The sequence below is a fragment of the Jaculus jaculus genome, chromosome 18 (genome assembly GCF_020740685.1).
Source record: "Jaculus jaculus isolate mJacJac1 chromosome 18, mJacJac1.mat.Y.cur, whole genome shotgun sequence".
Taxonomy (NCBI): Eukaryota; Metazoa; Chordata; class Mammalia; order Rodentia; family Dipodidae; genus Jaculus; species Jaculus jaculus.
Genome location: NC_059119.1, coordinates 47209438 through 47226494, shown reverse-complemented (window position 1 = coordinate 47226494; position 17057 = coordinate 47209438). Strand labels below are relative to the sequence as shown.

Sequence of the window (17057 nt, the reverse complement as noted above, 5' to 3'; positions counted from 1 at the left end):
AGCAATGGTGGAGTCTGAGAAGTGAAGTGAGCAGCAGGGAGAAATGCAAAGGTCCGAGCTGGAGAGGTGGCTTAGCCGTTTAAAGCGCTTGCCTGCAAAGCCTAGGGACCCATGTTCCACTCTCCAGATCCCACGTAAACACAAAGGTGAGGCAAGTGCAAGGTCTCACATGGCCATGAGGTGGCGCAAGCGTCTGGAGTTTGATTGCAGTGGCTGAGGTCCTGGCGTACCAATTCTGATATAATATTCTCTCAGAGCTGGAGAGATGGCTTAGCGGTTAAGCGCTTGCCTGTGAAACCTAAGGACACCGGTTCGAGGCTCGATTCCCCAGGACCCACGTTAGCCAGATGTGCAAGGGGCGCACGTGTCTGGAGGTCCTTTGCAGTGGCTGGAGGCCCTGGCATGCCCATTCTCTCATTCTCTCTCTCTCACTGTCTCTCTCTCTCTCTCTCTCTCTCTCTCTCCCTCTTTCCCTCTCTGTCTGTCTCAAATAAATAAAATAAAAACAAAATTAAATAAATAAAAGATTTTAAAAAAGAAGTGCAAAGGCAAACGCAACAAGGCTTGGTGAGACAAGGTGTCCCGGACGAGGGACAAGGTGGATTAAGGATGCCACCTGAGGTTCTGACTTATAAAATCGGATGAAGGGAGAGGCCTGACCCGAGGTTGATTTGCTTGCTGGGGTAGATGATGGAGTTCGTTTTGACAGGTTGGGTTTGAGTGCCTCAAGGCATCTGGAGGGACGTCAGAAGCACCACTTTATACGTGGGTCTGGAGCTTGGAGGCAAGGTCTAGGATGAAGGTCTAAGCATGTGAGTCATTTGTGTAGAGGGCCCTGGAAGTTGTGGGTGTTAGATGAGATCACCACATAGGGAGGGTGTAGGACCCAGACTTGTGGATTCAGTGTTTATGTCTGTGGGGAAGAAAAACGTATGAGAGAGAGAGGCAGAGACATGTATAGGGAGAGAGACACACAGAATGGGGCAACCAGCCTGAAAGCTAAGGGAAGCAGTGTCGTTGGAAGAGGAGCGGGTCGGGAAGAGAGATGGAGAAAGGCCAGATGGAATGAGACCCGGTAACAGTGACACCAGTCTGTAAGGTGGACCTAGTTGCTGTCATTTTTACCGATCAGAAATCTGAGCACAGAGAGGTGAAGTCCTTTGCTTGAGGTAACGCAGCCAGGGAGCAATGAAGTATGACATATTTGTACCTACATATCTGTATTTTATTCATGTTTGTTTCCCTCCTCTGTTTAGACCCATTCATTCCTTTCATGTCCTTTCATATGTGTATATTGTTTCTTTTTTTTTCAACTTTTTTGTTTACTTTTATTTATTTGATAGTGACAGAGAGAGAAAGAGGCAGATAGGAAGAGAAGAGAGAGAGAATGGGCGCGCCAGGGCCTCCAGCCACTGCAAACGAACTCCAGACGCGTGCGCCCCCTTGTGCATCTGGCTAACGTGGGACCTGGGGAACCGAGCCTCGAACCGGGATCCTTAGGCTTCACAGGCAAGCGCTTAACCGCTAAGCCATCTCTCCAGCCCTGTATATTTTTTCTTTATGTGAGAGAAGCTGCAATATTTCTCTGAGTCTGGTTTACTTCATTTTCGCTTCTACCCATTTTTCCTCCAAATGACATAATTATATTCCATACAGCTGAATTAAAAAAAAAAAAAAAAACCTCCATTGTGAACCTGCCATTCTTGGTTTTTTTTTTTTTAAGACAGGGTCTTATATAATCCAGGCTGGCCTCCAACTCATTGCTATGGATCCCAAAATGACCTTGTACTTTGACTCCTCCAGCCTCCACCTCCCCAGTGCTGGGCTTAGAGGTGTGCACTTTATACAGGCTAAAGGGCAAGCTCAGGTTTTCATGCATGCTAACAAGCACTCCACCCACTGAGCTACGTATCTCCAGCTCTCTCCTTCATTTTCTTATAATCCTTAAGTCAGGCTTGAGAGATGGCTTAGCTGTTAAGACTCTTGCCTGTGAAGTGTAAGGACCCATGTTCAACTCTCCGTATCCCACATGAGCCAGACGCACAAGGGTGAGGGAAACACAAGGTTGTACGTGCCCACTAGGTGGCGCAAGTGTCTGGAGTTTGATTTCAGTGGCTGAGGCCCTGGTGTGCCAATTCTCATTCTCTCTCTCTTTCCCTCCCTGTCTTTTCTCTTGTGCTCTTTCTAAAATTTAAAAAAAAAAATGTAATCCTTAAATCACACATATGTAAAATACTTTGACAGAAACCAAATAGCTGAGTCCCTGGCTCCCCTCTGTGGCTGCATATCAGGGTATCCTGGGCTTTAACAATACCTGGGCCTTGTCCTATCCTTGGAGTTGCTGATTGCCTTGGGTTGAAGTTGGCCTCAGCATTGATCTTGAGACTATGAACGGGGGTGGGGGGGGCGGGTGCCTGGATAAACAGCCTGAGCTTCTGGGGAGGAAATTATGCCCTGGGGAAAAACAAGGCAGGCCTAGAAGGACAAGTACAGGACAAATGGAGAAGTTCAACCTTAGACCCTTTGTGAACATCAATAAAATGTGAGCAATTCCAGAGATGTGCGGGAGAAACAGCAGGAAAGAGCAGCGGGGATCCTGAGCAGCGGGTTGACTATGAGGGAAACGCTGGTGGTGAGGAGGATATACCTTATAAATAACGAAATAGTAGTGAGATGTTTTACTCAGTCTGAGTGGAAAACGATACCTTTTGGGAAGCTTCCCTTAGTCTACATTTCTGTGTTCAGAATGCATTCTGGGGCTAGAGAGATGGCTCCGCGGTGAAGGCATTTACCTGCAATGCCTAACAACCTGTGTTCGATTCCCCAGTATCCCCAGTGTGAAGTTAGATGCACAAGGTGGCCCATGTATCTGGAGTTCATTTGCAGTGGCTAGAGGCCCTGGCATGCCCAATAATAATTCTCTCTCTCTCTCGTTGCAAATAAATACTTGAATATATTTTTTTTTTAAAAAAAAAGAATGCATTCTGGGGTTAGCTCTGGATTTGATCGCCAGCACATCATACACTGCCATGCTGGCCTATCATCCTGTCACTTAGGAGGAGAAAGAAGAAATGGAGGATCCAAAAGCTCAGGGTCATTCTTGGCAACCAAGCGAGTCCAAGCCCTGGTACATGAGGTCAGCTCAAGAATGGAAACAGCCGGGCGTGGTGGCGCACGCCTTTAATCCCAGCACTCAGGAGGCAGAGGTAGGAGGATTGCCGTGAGTTCAAGGCCACCCTGAGACTAGAGTGAATTCCAGGTCAGCCTGGGCTAGAGCAAGACCCTACCTCAAAAAAACAAAACAAAATAAAGACACATAAGGAAGCGCTATCTCCAGTGACAGGTGGCTGTGGTTGACCCTCTGAGGGCCTCGAGGGGACGCTTCCAAGAGCAGGATCAGCCTCTCCACACAGAACAGTGGGCTTCACAGGTACTGGAGTCTCGCAGCCAATACCGCACATTGTGATGGTAAAATGGGTGATGCATTATTTTGCGTTACATCAGTCGAGATTTCCCAGGGCTTCTATCTAGCAGATTGTCACAAACTTGGCTGCTTCAGACAACGGGACATGTTTCCTCACGGTTCTAGAGGCCAAAAGTCTGGGAGAAGTATTACTGGGCCAAAATCAAAGCTGTTGGTACTCTTAGGCAATTTACCCTCAGAGACTCTACAGATAAGCAAGCTATCGCATCTTCCAGCTTCCAGTGGCCCATGAAGCCCTTGGCCTTGTGGGGTTACTAAGCCCTGGTTGAAATCACACCTGCAGAATCCTTCTTTGCCCAGAAGGCAACATGCGTACGTTTCAGGCCTGGACTCTCTCTCTCTCTATATATATATAGGTATAGATATAGATATAGATATCTATCTATCTATCTATATCTATATATACATATATATATATATATATCCTTAGGCATTACAGGCAAGCGTCTTCACCGCTAAGCCGTCTCTCCAGCCCAACATGCCAGATTTCTACATGGGTTCTGGAGAGTCAAAATCTGGTCTCCAGCCCAAGAGGGGCCCTTATGTTTAAACAGCAAATACACTTACCTACTGAGCCATCTCCTTAGCCTTTTTTTTTTTTTTTTTTTTTGTGAGACTAGGTTTATATATCCCAGAATAGCTTTGAACCCGCCATGTAGCAAAGGAAGCCCCTGAAATCCTGATCCTGTTCAATTTATGTGATGCTGAATTTCAAACCCAAGGCTTTGCATGTGTTAGCTACCCTACCAACTTAGCTACCTTCCCCCAGCCCTGGAAGACAGGCTTTTAAATAACACTTGGGGGCTGGAGGGATGGCTTACTGGTTAAGGCACTTGCCTGCAAAGCCAAAGGACCCAGGTTCAATTCCCCAGGACCCATGTAAGCCAGATGCACAAGGGGGTGCACGCATCTGGAGTTCGTTTGCAGTGGCTGGAGGCCCCGATGCGCCCATTCTCTTTCCCCCTCTCACTCTCTCTGCCTCTTTTTCTCTGTCAAATAACTAAATTATTTTTTTTTTAATGAAATAAAGTAATATAACACTTGGTCCCCTAGCCTAGCTTGTTGCTTTATCCTCCCGTCTCCCTTCTGGATCATAGCACCAGCATTCGCCCGCTGTGGACTCTTTCTTTAATCCCCAGTATTGATGATGTCCCGTCAGGCCCTTGATAACGCTGACCCACGCAGGGCCCCCGCAATGACGTGACCTAAGTGGCGTGTTCTCTTCTCTCCTTTCAGGACCGCCTCTTTTTCGTCATGGAATATGTAAACGGGGGAGACCTCATGTTCCAGATTCAGCGGTCCAGAAAATTCGACGAGCCTCGTTCCAGGTTCTATGCTGCAGAGGTCACGTCTGCTCTCATGTTCCTCCACCAGCACGGGGTGATCTACAGGTAGCGTCTTCTCTCCTCCTTCCTTCCTGGGAAGTACAAACATGAAGACTTCCCCAGACCCTTGAACCGACTTTGGCTCTGGCCCCAGCCGGTCTCTCAGCAGCAAATTTTGGCTTAGTTATTTGTTTCAGTGTGCTTACAGAGGGGCTTTGTGGAGGATTGGGGGGGGGGTGCTGTTTATCACTAAGAATGTTAATATGTGAATGGTCCAGGGAGATTCGACCAACACTCCGTGCCAGGTTTGATTTCAAGCTTAAGTGTGACATGGAAGGGGTTCCTGCCAAGTGACCTGGAGGCGACCCTTCATGTCTCCCGCTCCCCCACCCTCTTCCTTGAACATCGGGGCATTCTGTTTGGCTTTTGCGTCCTTTGCCATGAACTTCCTGCCTTTCCAGATCTCTTGCCACTTCCTGAGTTTGTTTGGCTAACTTGACTCCAGTCGATGGAATCAGGGGAGGAGGAGTGCTTGAAGGTCTGGGGGGGTGGGGGGGGTCAGGGTTTAGGGTCTAGCAGTGGGGACTGGGAACTAATATTATCCAACAGGAAGCGAGTCTTTTGCAGATGGTCCAGTCCTTTATCACTGCCTATATAGTCCCTTTCCAAGAAGTGTGCCCGGGCACAAACACACACACACACACACACACACACACACACACACACACACATGCTAATTTCCAGTAAAGGAGCAAAACTCTTTATGCAGGCTCTTTGGTGAGGTCAGGAATTCTGGGGAGGAGTAAATCTTTAAAATTAGCAACGAGAACACCAACAGTTCTTTACGGGTTATTTTTCAGTGACTGTATCCATTTCTTGTTTTTTTTTTTCTTCCTTTCAAAAATAAATGGGTTGGGCTGGAGAGATGGCTTAGTGGTTAAGTGCTTGCCTGTGAAGCCTAAGAACCACGGTTCGAGGCTTGATTCCCCAGGACCCACGTTAGCCAGATGCACAAGGGGGCGCATGCATCTGGAGTTCATTTGCAGTGGCTGGAGGCCCTGGCACGCCCATTCTCTCTCTCTCTCTGTCTGCCTCTCTCTCTCTCTGTCTGTCGCTCTCAAATAAATAAATAAAAATTAAAAAAATAAATAAATAAATGGGTTGAAGAGTAGCTGTCTTGGCTCAGCCCACCACTTAGTCACCCATCTAATCCTTTCTGGCCCTGCTCCTGGAAGCAAAGGCTTGATAACTCTTTGGAGGGTTCTGATCACCCGCACCCTAGGTTTCCCTTCATTCTGGCATCCCTCGGCTTCCTGAGTCAAATGGAAATGAGCGCTTCCCTGCGGCCCATACTCTGGCCTGCTCGCGTGGACCGTCGCCGTGGCCAGTCCACATCTGTGCTTCCTAGATCCGCATGACCCTTCGCCGCAGCCACGGAGACTGGAAATAACAGCCCTTCATTCTCTGCCAGTCTCTGAGCACTAGGAGCATGCGCACGGCTCATCACTGGTGTCCTGCCCTTGGGGTTTCACCAGACTGTCCTGGAGATGACAGAGAGCCAGACTGCTTTCTCCTCCGAACTCTGGGCTCCTCTTCCCAGGTCATGTGTGCATGGTAAGAATCCTTGACTTCAGAGCCTTCAGAGTTTAAGGTTTGTTAAAAAGCCAGCACACAGAAAGGCTGTGCCCTTCTTTGAGTTTCTTACCTCAGAGAAAGCCTGAACCCTCTTTTCAAGGGCCCAACTGAGGCAGCACCCCTTCCCAGGAACCTTGGTTATATCTGGAGTCGTGTCTGTTGCTCATGTTGGACGTGATGGTACGTGCCTGTAATCTCAACTGTTTGCGAGGCCGAGGCAGGAGGGTCACGTGAGCCCAAGAATTTGCCAACAGCTTAGATGCTCTATTGTCACAATCAGCTTTGCATTGCTGGCAGAAAATACCTGACCAAGGGCAGCTTGTGGGAGGGAAGGGTTTATGTTGGCTTACAGACTCGAGGGGGAAGCTCCACAATGGCAGGGGGAAATGATGGCATGAGCAGAGGGTGGACATCACCTCTTGGCCAGCATCGGGTAGACAATAGCAACAGGAGAGTGTGCCAAACACTGGAAAGGGGAAACTGGCTATAACACCCATAAGTCCGCCCCCCAATAATACACCACCTCCAGGAGCATCCAATTACCAAATCGCCACTACCTGAGGACCTAGCATTTAGAACATGTAAGTTTATGGGGGGGGGGGTATATAAGAATCAAACTGTCACAACTATGAAAACTTCTCTAGGGTGAGAGGGATGACTCTGTTGGTAGAGTGTGTGCTTTGCAAACATGAGTTCCGTCCCCAGAAACCACAGAAAAAGTCGTTAGGCGTGGTGACCTAAAACTCTCAGCACTGGGGAGGCAGAGGCAGGAGGATCCCTAGAGCTCACTGGCCAGCAAGCTAGTCCAGCCTACTTGGTGAGCTCCTGGCCAATGATAGACCGTGCCTCAAATAAACTGGATGTCATCTGAGGAACGGCCTCGAAAGTTGTCCTTTAGCCTCCACAGACATGCGTGTACGCCCCCCCCCCACACACACATCCATGTATCTCTGCCATACAGTGTAACACACCTCATCAAATTACATCCATTGTCTTCAGTGGGAGTATTGTTTAGGGGTGAGTCATAGGTTCTACCTTCAGGGGAGAACATCATCAGGGTGTGGTTCACTGGGATTACCTTAGGTTCCAGTGGCTCCAGGCCCGCGATCTACCTGCCTTGCCCTGCTTCCCACAGCATCACCTTCTGGACGCATCAAAGTTTCTAGCTGGCCCCACACCCTCCAGGTCAGCGTCTGGGCTCATCTCCTCTGCGCAGACTTCGAGAGCCCCTGGTGACATTGCCTGTCTGGCCCCGTCCCCCAGAATGCATCTCTATAAGGGTCTTGGTGTCAGTGGAGAGTGAATAGCTCTTTGAGACTGGGCCCCTGTGTGTTCGGTTTAGGCTACTGTGACAATACTTCACTACATTATACACCCTCATAAGGGGCCCTTCATTCCTAAACCTCCTGTGTTTGATTGTGACGCTGTGTTGTTGTGTACAGTGAACCACAACTACGACCCCTGAACTTTCAGTTCGTTTTCAACCCTCATCTGTGCTCCCGAAAATGGCTTTGTTAGCTAGTCGGAGTTAGATGTATGAAGAAGTCAGCGAGGCCTGCTTCGATGTGGATGGCAAGAAGAAAAACTGCCATTTCTTGGGGTGTTCCACTCCATTCCTTGGGGACAGCCATCCACCCTTTCCTGGCAATGACTGAGGCTCGCTGAAATAATTGGCCCAAGGCCATACTTGACTTGACAGATAAAGCGCCTGCTGTAGGTCGTAACTCCAAGTCCTTACTTAGCCTGGTGGCCTAGGTACTTCTGAACTTGACCTTCCCTTATATTTCTGCCTCCCTTTCACCACACCAGTGACCACTTCGGATCCATTTCCTTCCAGAAGCCAGCCCTCTTTCTCTCTGCCCCCCCCCCCACTCTCTCTGTCTCTCTCTTTCTACCTCCCTGACCATTCCTCCTCAATCCTTACCTCTCCTAGGCTTCTTTCTTTCCTGTCCTGGTTCTCCAGGCGTTAGTTTGCCCCTGAACATTCACCCGTCTTATTCTTACCCTAAAATGGCCTAGGTACCATCCCTGGGAAATTTCCGTAAGTTCAAATGATTCCTATTTGCCAGTCATTCTGTACCTCTATATCCAGCCCCCATTCCCACTAGAACCCCAGTGCCCCCTTTCTGTGGTTTGTTTGTAGCAGTCTGCCTCTTGTTTTTCTTTTCTCCTGCCTAGTCTTATTTTTTTTTAAATATTTTATTTTTATTTATTTATTTGAGAGAGAGAGAGACAGAGAGAATGGGCGCGCCGGGGCCTCCAGCAAACAAACTCCAGATGCATGCGCCCCCTTTGTGTATCTGGCTCACGTGGGTCCTGGGGAATCGAACCTGGGTCCTTTGGCTTTGCAGGCAAATGCCTTAACCACTAAGCCATCTCTCCAACCCAAGTCTTCTTTTTATAATTGTCTTTGTGTATGGCCATGTGTGTGAGTACGGGTGTGTGTGTATGCCGTGTTGCACACATGGTGATCAGAGAACTGCCCATTGTATTCTCTTACCTTCCACCTTGTTTAAGTTGGGGTGTCTTGTTTACAGCTGTGTGCACCAAGCTAGTTGGCCCACGAACTCCTGGGAATTCTGTCTCTGCCTCCCATCTCACAGCAGGAGGTCTGGGATTACAGAGGCTCACTGTTGTGTCCAGGTTTATTTTAATTTTAATTTAATTTAATTTATTTATTTGAGAGCTACAGAGAGGAAAACAGGCAGAGAGACAGAGAGAGAGAATGGGTGTGCCAGGGCTTCTAGCCACTGCAAACAAACGCCAGACATGTGCGCCCCCTTGTGCATCTGGCTAACATGGGTCCTGGGGAATGGAGCCTTGAACCGGGGTCCTTAGGCTTCACAGGCAAGCACTTAACCACTAAGCCATCTCTCCAGCCCTGTGTCCAGTTTTTTACATGAGTTCTGGAGGTTTGGACTCAGGCCGTCAATCTTATACAACAAGCACTTCCCACTGAACAATCTCCCTAAACCCCCCCACCATGGAATTGATTTTTTTTTTTTTCTTATTACGGACATACTTAGCATGGATATATCACGTGTTGGTACGTCCTTTCCCTCATCACTGCCTCCATTCCGTCGAGGATGCTCAGTGGGGTTGCTGGTATTCCCCTTGTAGTCAGTGTTCAATGCACGCTTCTCCTGTGTGCTATTCCAGGACCTTCTGGTCCAAACTGCCCCACCGCCTATTGTGGAGAAGGATACCTTGCAATAAAACTCCCAGAGATCTAAGAGCTGAGTTGCTAATGAGGAATATCAGCTGCCACGCCAGGACTCACGAGGGAACGTTAGATCAGGAGACACGGACTGTATTATCCCTCTTCTTCGTTTTCTAGATGCGGAACCTGGAAATCAGAATCGGGCGCTAACTCACCCGAGTTTACACAGTGAGCTAGTATAAAGCTTACATATTATTTTAATCAGATATAATTGTAGATAAAGCACTGTAAGGTGCTCAAGAGAGCCAGTTTCTGCCCTCCCCTCCTCTGCCGCCCCAATGTTGTTGTTCCCCCCACCTCAAAGAAGCAGCAATTTTCAATTTCTTTGGCTGTTATTATGGACCTCTGTATTTCTACATGGCACTATAGTGTCTCCTTTTATTCTTGTTGATTTAGTCATTTATCTGATGGCTTTCCACTACGGCAAACAAAGATTTAGTTCTCTTTCATGCCCAGCACCCACTCCCTCTGCCCCATCACATATTCACAGCACTATATCTCTCAGCATAGTTTACTGCAGTTTCATTTTATTTTTTAAAAAATATTATTTTGTTCATTTTTTATTTATTTATTTGAGAGTGACAGACACAGGAAGAAAGATAGATAGAGGGAGAGAAAGAGGATGGGCGCGCCAGGGCTTCCAGCCTCTGCAAACGAACTCCAGACGCGTGCGCCCCCTTGTGCATCTGGCTAACGTGGGACCTGGGGAACCAAGCCTCGAACCGGGGTCCTTAGGCTTCCCAGGCAAGCACTTAACCGCTAAGCCATCTCTCCAGCCCATCATTTTAATGAATATACACAGCACACCTTATTGAGGGCTGGGGTACCCTTTGGAACCGAGGCATGTGGCTAGAATTAGACTTACTATATGTTATTTTGCTCGGCTTTCCTTGGAGTTAATCATTATCTCCCTGTCTTCTATACATGTCTTATTAATATCCAACCACAGCTGTCCACTGCTTGTCCGTGTAGGTGAATAGAAGCAGTCGGTGGTCCACCAGGTTCATAATCTTGGGCAGTTTTTCTCCCAGCGTTTTCTGGCTGTGTGGTCTGAAGAGTTGCTGACTACACAGCGGCTGCCTGGGACCTGCTTTTTTTGTTGTCTGATGTAGCCTTTCTTTTTTTTTTTTTTTCTTTTCAAGGTAGGGTCTCACTCTAGCCCAGGATGACCTGGAATTCACTATGGAGTCTCAGGGTCGCCTCGAACTCACAGCAATCCTACCTCTGCCTCCCCAGTGCTGGGATTAAAGGCGTGCGCCACCACACCTGGCATTGATGCAGCCTTTTCTTGATATCCTGTGTTGAAGTTCCTATTTTTGATAGCTCATGTCTTCCTATTGTTTTTGTATTGATGTTTGTTGAACGTGGGTCCTGGGGAATCGAACCTGGGTCCTTTGGCTTTCCAGGCAAGCGCCTTAACTGCTAAGGCATGCCTCCAGCCCTCCACTTTGTTTTCTTGAGACAAGGTCTCTCTCTGAACCTAGAGTTCACTGATTCAGCTACAGTAGCTAGCCAGCCCGCCCTAAGGATATTCCTGCTCAGCCTCCCAAGTCCTGGGATTATACGTACTCCACACCTGGCTTTGCTGTGAGGGCTGAGGGTCCAAACTCAGGTCCTCACGTTTTTGTGGCAAAAGGACTTACCCACTACGCCATCTCCCAACCCTGGGCTTTCTTCATTCTTGATTCTTGAAACACCAAACTGAGCATTTTTTTTTAAGAATAGTGGAAATGAATTGTTGAGATCTTTGCTTTACATTTGAAATCATCTTGGCTTTACTCACACATGAAGTAGCCATCTGGACATAGAATTCTAGACTGAAAAATGATTTTCACTCCAAATCTGAAGATCATGTTAAGTCATTGCCTAAATCCCAGCATTGCTACTGAGAAATCTAAAGCCATTTTGATTCTGGATTCCTCTGAATGATCCTATTTCTTTTATCTAGAAGTGTGTTAAAGTTTTCTGCCTCCACTATTTCAGAACTACCCAATGACAGGGTATAGATCTATTTGTACCCACTGCACTGAGCCCTGAGAAAATCAAGACCTTCCGTTCTAGATTTTTTTTTTTTCCTTTAATGATCCATCCCCTCTCTCCTCAACCCTTTGAATGTTAGACTAGTCAACTTTGGGTTCATTGTAGATTAGTCTTGCCAACTACTTCATTGGAAAAATTCTATAGCTATTTTTAGACCTTTCCTCTTAGAGAATTTAGATTACCCAAGAAAGACTATTCCAGATCTTCTCTGGTAGTCAGCACTGTATGAGCCAAGTGAGGGAGAGGGCTAGAGGAATAATTTCTAGTGTCTGCTTAGTTCTCTCTCTCTTTTTATTTTCAGTGTCCTACCCTGCTGCCCACCCTCTAGATCTGGTGCCCCTGGGTTCTCTCCTCTAGAGAAGAACCCCCTGGGCACCTGGAAGGGGTGGTGCAAAGCCAACATGGCGATCTGTTTACGCAACTGCTTTTCATCCCAAAATCTGATTTTTTTTTTCCACATCATCTTATGTCTAGAGACAGTTTACTGCTTATTCTTGAGTGTTGGAGAAAGGGATGGAATCATACAGGGTAAATTTAATTTTCCTTGGTTCCCCCTCACCGCCCCAGCCATTGCTGGTTTGGGATTCAGCTTTCTTAAGTCTATTAAATCTGTCCCCACTTGTCCGTCTGCTCTCAGGCTGCTAAAAACATTACCGCTGTCATTTCTCCTCGCCCCTGTGTACAAGTTTAGGAAAGGGAGGAAAAAAAAAATAGGAATGGCGATTTGGTCTAACCTATTCATTCAACAGTTAATAATAATAATAATAATAATAATAATAATAATAATAATAATATAGCAACAATTCCCACAGGAGCAGTAGTCCCGATCCTATAGAATAGCTGCAGTTATGACCCACATGACTCATGAGCTCTCCAGAGATGCTTTTGTCACATCCTGCTGCTTTTGCTGCCACGGACAGGTCAGGCTGCCCCCAGCTAGCCCAGTTCCGGGTTCACACAGGAAGCGAAGTTATATTTTGAAAATGACACTGAATCTGGGGGTCAAAGAACTGGGGCTGAAAGCTGGGTCGGTCTCATCTCTGTTGTATCTTCCTAGTCAGAACGATCAGACCGTTTGAAACTTTTTATTTTTTAACCACACCATGGGAATTTTAACATAAACCTTCTTTAACCATCTTGAAACATACAGGAGAAAGCATGCGCAGAAGTGCTGAGTGTAGTCCTTGGCATCTGGTGCTTTCTGCAAATGTTGGCTGGATGGATTGGAGAAGCTTATGTCTTGGAGTCAGAGGCTGTGTGGGATGGGCTTTGCAGCCCTCCATCCAAATGCATACGTTGGAGAACTTCCCCCAGGACCTCAGAATAGGACTCTATTTAGAAATGGTTTTCCAAGAATTCAGTCCAGTAGAAGGAGGCCATTAGGTTGGGCCCTGATCCAAGATGATTGGTGTCCTCATAGGAACAGGGAGTCTGGGCCAGGGAAAGCACAGAGGGACAACGTGCAAGGAGAACTTTAGAAGATGGCTGAACACAAGCCAGTGTGTTAGGCCTCAGAATAAACCAGCCTGTCAGCTCCTTGGTCTTGGACTTCTAGCCCCCGACCCCTGTGAGAAAATTAATTTCTGCCAAGTCTTTCCGCCTGTGGCAAACTCACAAACTAACATGAGAGGACCAGGGTTCAAACCCCCACACTGGACCTGTGAGCGGCCTAGTCTCAGTGAGCTACAGTTGATCTGTCAAATGGCACTAAGAAGAAAAGTAAATAAATAAATAAGGGGGCAAGACCCATGGACTCACCATGAAATTTTTTTTAGGAGCAAGCAAAAGAGAGAGAGAGGGAGGGAGATGATTGGCACCCCAGGGCCTCCAGCCACTGCAATCGAACTGCAAATGCATGCGCCACCTCGTGGGCATGTGCAACCTTGCGTGCTTCCGTCACCTTGTGAGTCTGGCTTACGTGGGACCTGGAGAGTCAAACATGGGTCCTTAGGCTTTGCAGGCAAGCGCCTTAACTACTAAGCCATCTCTCCAGCCCCCTGGCATGAATTTTAAGTGTTAAGCCAGTGGACATTAAAACGTGTATGCATGTTGTTTGAAACTCAGCCAGTGTCTGAGAAGATGAGAGTAATGGCCATAAAAGCCCCTGTCTTCGGGCTGGAGAGATGGCTTAGTGGTTAAGCCGCTTGCCTGTGAAGCCTAAGGACCCCGGTTCGAGGCTCAATTCCCCAGGACCCATGTTAGCCAGATGCACAAGGGGGCACACGCATCTGGAGTTTGTCTGCAGTGGCTGGAGGTCCTGATGCGCCCATTCTCTCTCTCCCTCTCTAAGAAATAAAAATAAACAATATTTTTCAAAGCCCCTATCTTCCCTAGGAAGAAGCCTTTCTTTGGATGGATCATTGTTGTTGGTACTTGGGCACCACAGAACAAGATAGATACAGTCATCCCTTAGAATCTAGAGCGCCAAGTTCTAGAATGTCTGCGGATGGAAGAATCCATAAATACTCCTGTTTCTTACACCAGATATTGTCCACTTGCATGTAAGCTACATACATCCTCCTCTTCATCTCTTGGTTACTTACACTACCTAACGGTGTACACACTGTGTAAAAAGCCGCTATACCGTACTGCTTAGATTGTAATGACAAGAAAAAAAAAAAGTCTGTATATGTTTGGTACAGATGCATGTTGGGCGGAGTGTGGTATAATATGTGTAGTGTGCACACGCCTGTGTGCACACTTGCAGAGACCAGAGGAGGCTATTAGGTGTCTCTTTTGCCTTACTGCCTTGAGACAGGGTTTCTCTCTGGCCTGGAGATTGCTATTTTTCTGCCTAGACTGGTGGCCCAGATAGCCAACAACCCTCTTGATAGCCCCGACGACCCTCCTGGTAGCCGTCAGCGTTAAGGTTACAGGTGTGTGCACGGTCATATCCAACTGACCTTACAAGGGTGTAAGGGACCAAACTCAGGTCCTCAAGCCTGCACAGCAAACACTCCTTTATTTTTTCCATTTTATTTTGTTGGTTTGGTTTTTGAGATAGGGTCTCCTTCTAGCCCAGGCTAACCTGGAATTCACTGTGTAGTCTCAGGGTGGCCTCGGACTCACAGCGATCCTCCTACCTCTGCCTTTCGTGGGCTGGGATTAAAGGTGTGCGCCACTGCACCTAGAACAGCAAATGCTCTTAACCACTGAGCCATCTTAAAGGCAGTTTTTTTTTTTTTTAATTTATTTGAGAGTGACAGACAGGGAGAGAGAGAAAGAGAGAGAATGGGCGTGCCAGGACCTCCAGCCACTGCAAACGAACTCCAGATGCATGTACCAACTTGTGTGTCTGGCTTACGTGGGCCCTGAGGAATTGACCCTCGAACCAGGGTCCTTAGGCTTCACAGGCAAGCGCTTAACCGCCAAGCCATCTCTCTAGCCCCAAAAGGCAGTTTTAAAATAATATTTTGTATTCGAGGTTGGCCTATTTCCATAGATGTAGATCTTATTACTGATAAATTCTTTTTTTCTTAAAAAAAACAAGTAAGAAATACAGTTTATGTTTATTTGAAAGAGAGAGGGGGAAGAGAGAAAAAAAAAAACAGATACAGAGAATGGGCACGCCAGGGCCTCCAGCCACTGCAAACAAGCACCCCCTTGTGCATCTGGCTTACATGGGTCCTGGGGAGTTAAACCTGGGTCCTTTGGCTTTTCAGGTAAGCGCTTTAACCGCTAAGCCATCTCTCCAGCCCCTGGTGAAAGCTCTTGACAGTAAACAGTGAGTTGCAACAGCTCAACAGATCTGCTAAGGATAGAAAGAGGCAGATTCTGACCTTTGCACCCCAGCCTGTTTTGTGGGTTCTATTTGCCTCTAACCACTTTGATGAGCCCCACACTACTCTCCTCAGGCACCCCCTTTGTGAATTCCTTTAACATGGGCACATTAGTCATGCGAGGTATCCGTCCCTTTGCTATATTGTGTACTCGAGAGACATAGCCTTCCCCCCCCCATAAAGGCATGCTAACTGTTAGTCTAGGATCTTGAGGAAGAGCCAGATTTCTGGCGATCCAGGTTTGCTTGAGAGTGAGGCTTTCTTTGCGCCATTCTGATTTCTGCCATTGTTCCCCACCCCCAAAAGGCAGTTTTTAAAATGTATTTATTTGAGAGCGACAGACAGACAGGGAAAGAGGCAGAGAGAGAGAGAGAGAGAGAAAATGGACACGCTAGGGCCTCCAGCCATTGCAAATGAACTCCAGATGCATGCGTCACTTTGTGCATCTGGCTTACGGGGGTCTTGGTTATAACCCTTGGTCATAGTGTAGGGTAAAGTCACCGTGACCCGAGAAAGAGAAAGCAGAGACAAAGAGGGCTGGGAAGCCATTCTACTGCCGACCAGATCTGAAGCGACGTTGGACGTTCAGAGCCAACAGGAAGTTTGGAACCAGAGGGGAATTCCTGATTAAATTTGAGTTTGTTCAGAGACAAAAACGATCAGGCAGTCTATGAACTATGCCACTTATATCTCCTGATGCTTCATATGGAACTGGGAGGTCAGTGTACTGGTTGTGGACACTATCCTGAAAGTCCTGCACTCAGGCCGCCTCTGCTGCTCAGTTTCTTCATCTGTAAAATGGGTTCATTAGCTCTTCCATGGACATTCTGCGAGAACAAGATGAATTAATACGTGTGAAGTGTTACACGCGTGTCTGGTTAGAGGGTAGATGCTCACCCAATGTTAGTGGCTGAGTGTACAGTTGGGAAATCTCACCATCAATGTGTCTTGCCACTTGGAAAACTGGTTTAAAAAAAAAAAAACAAAAAACTTCCTGGGTAGAGTGCTCTAAACACACACAACTTTGAAACTTCAAGGCACCTGACCTGTGCCTTGTAAAAGTAATGTGTAGGCATTGAGGTCCCCATACCACTTTTATGAGTATACAATGTTCTGTAGAAAACAGAAACCTTGGACTGAGTGTCACTGTCAGGCATTCAACAGCGGGGACTGAATTCTCCAAGGGTTGAGTCATTAGATTTTTGTTTCTTCAACGCCTTTGGCTGATGATTGAACTCCTGAAAAATGGGAATTGTTTTCGCAAACAATCGGCGGCTTTGCCCGGGTAAGCGGAGTCCTTTGTGAACCTCTGAGGCTGGCTCCCCGGCCCTCCCTGTTGGCTCGGTTTGCTTTGCGATGGCTGGGGCGGCAGGTGGAGCGGGGAAGGGGGTTGGTGGGGCGTCTTGATGAGCAGGAGGGGTCACACTTGGTTGGCTTTGCTTCTGTTCTGGTCATGTGCAAACAGGCTCAAGGATTAAGGCTGGTACCTGTTACCACCTTCTCTCTCTTTGCATCTGAGTCTCTTCCTGCCCCCCCCCCCACCGCCATTCCTGTCTTATTTCTCATAAAGCAAG

The 17057-nt window shown here is 47.4% G+C and overlaps 1 protein-coding gene across 1 annotated transcript in view; it reads left to right on the top strand.

The window, feature by feature from the left end:
* The window catches only part of Prkce (protein kinase C epsilon), a 607312-nt gene that overhangs the window by 504210 nt on the left and 86045 nt on the right, over positions 1-17057 (top strand). The window contains exon 11 of the mRNA XM_045137520.1: positions 4721-4875. Within this exon, the coding sequence (XP_044993455.1) occupies positions 4721-4875 (155 nt within the window). The remainder of the gene's footprint in view (positions 1-4720; positions 4876-17057) is intronic.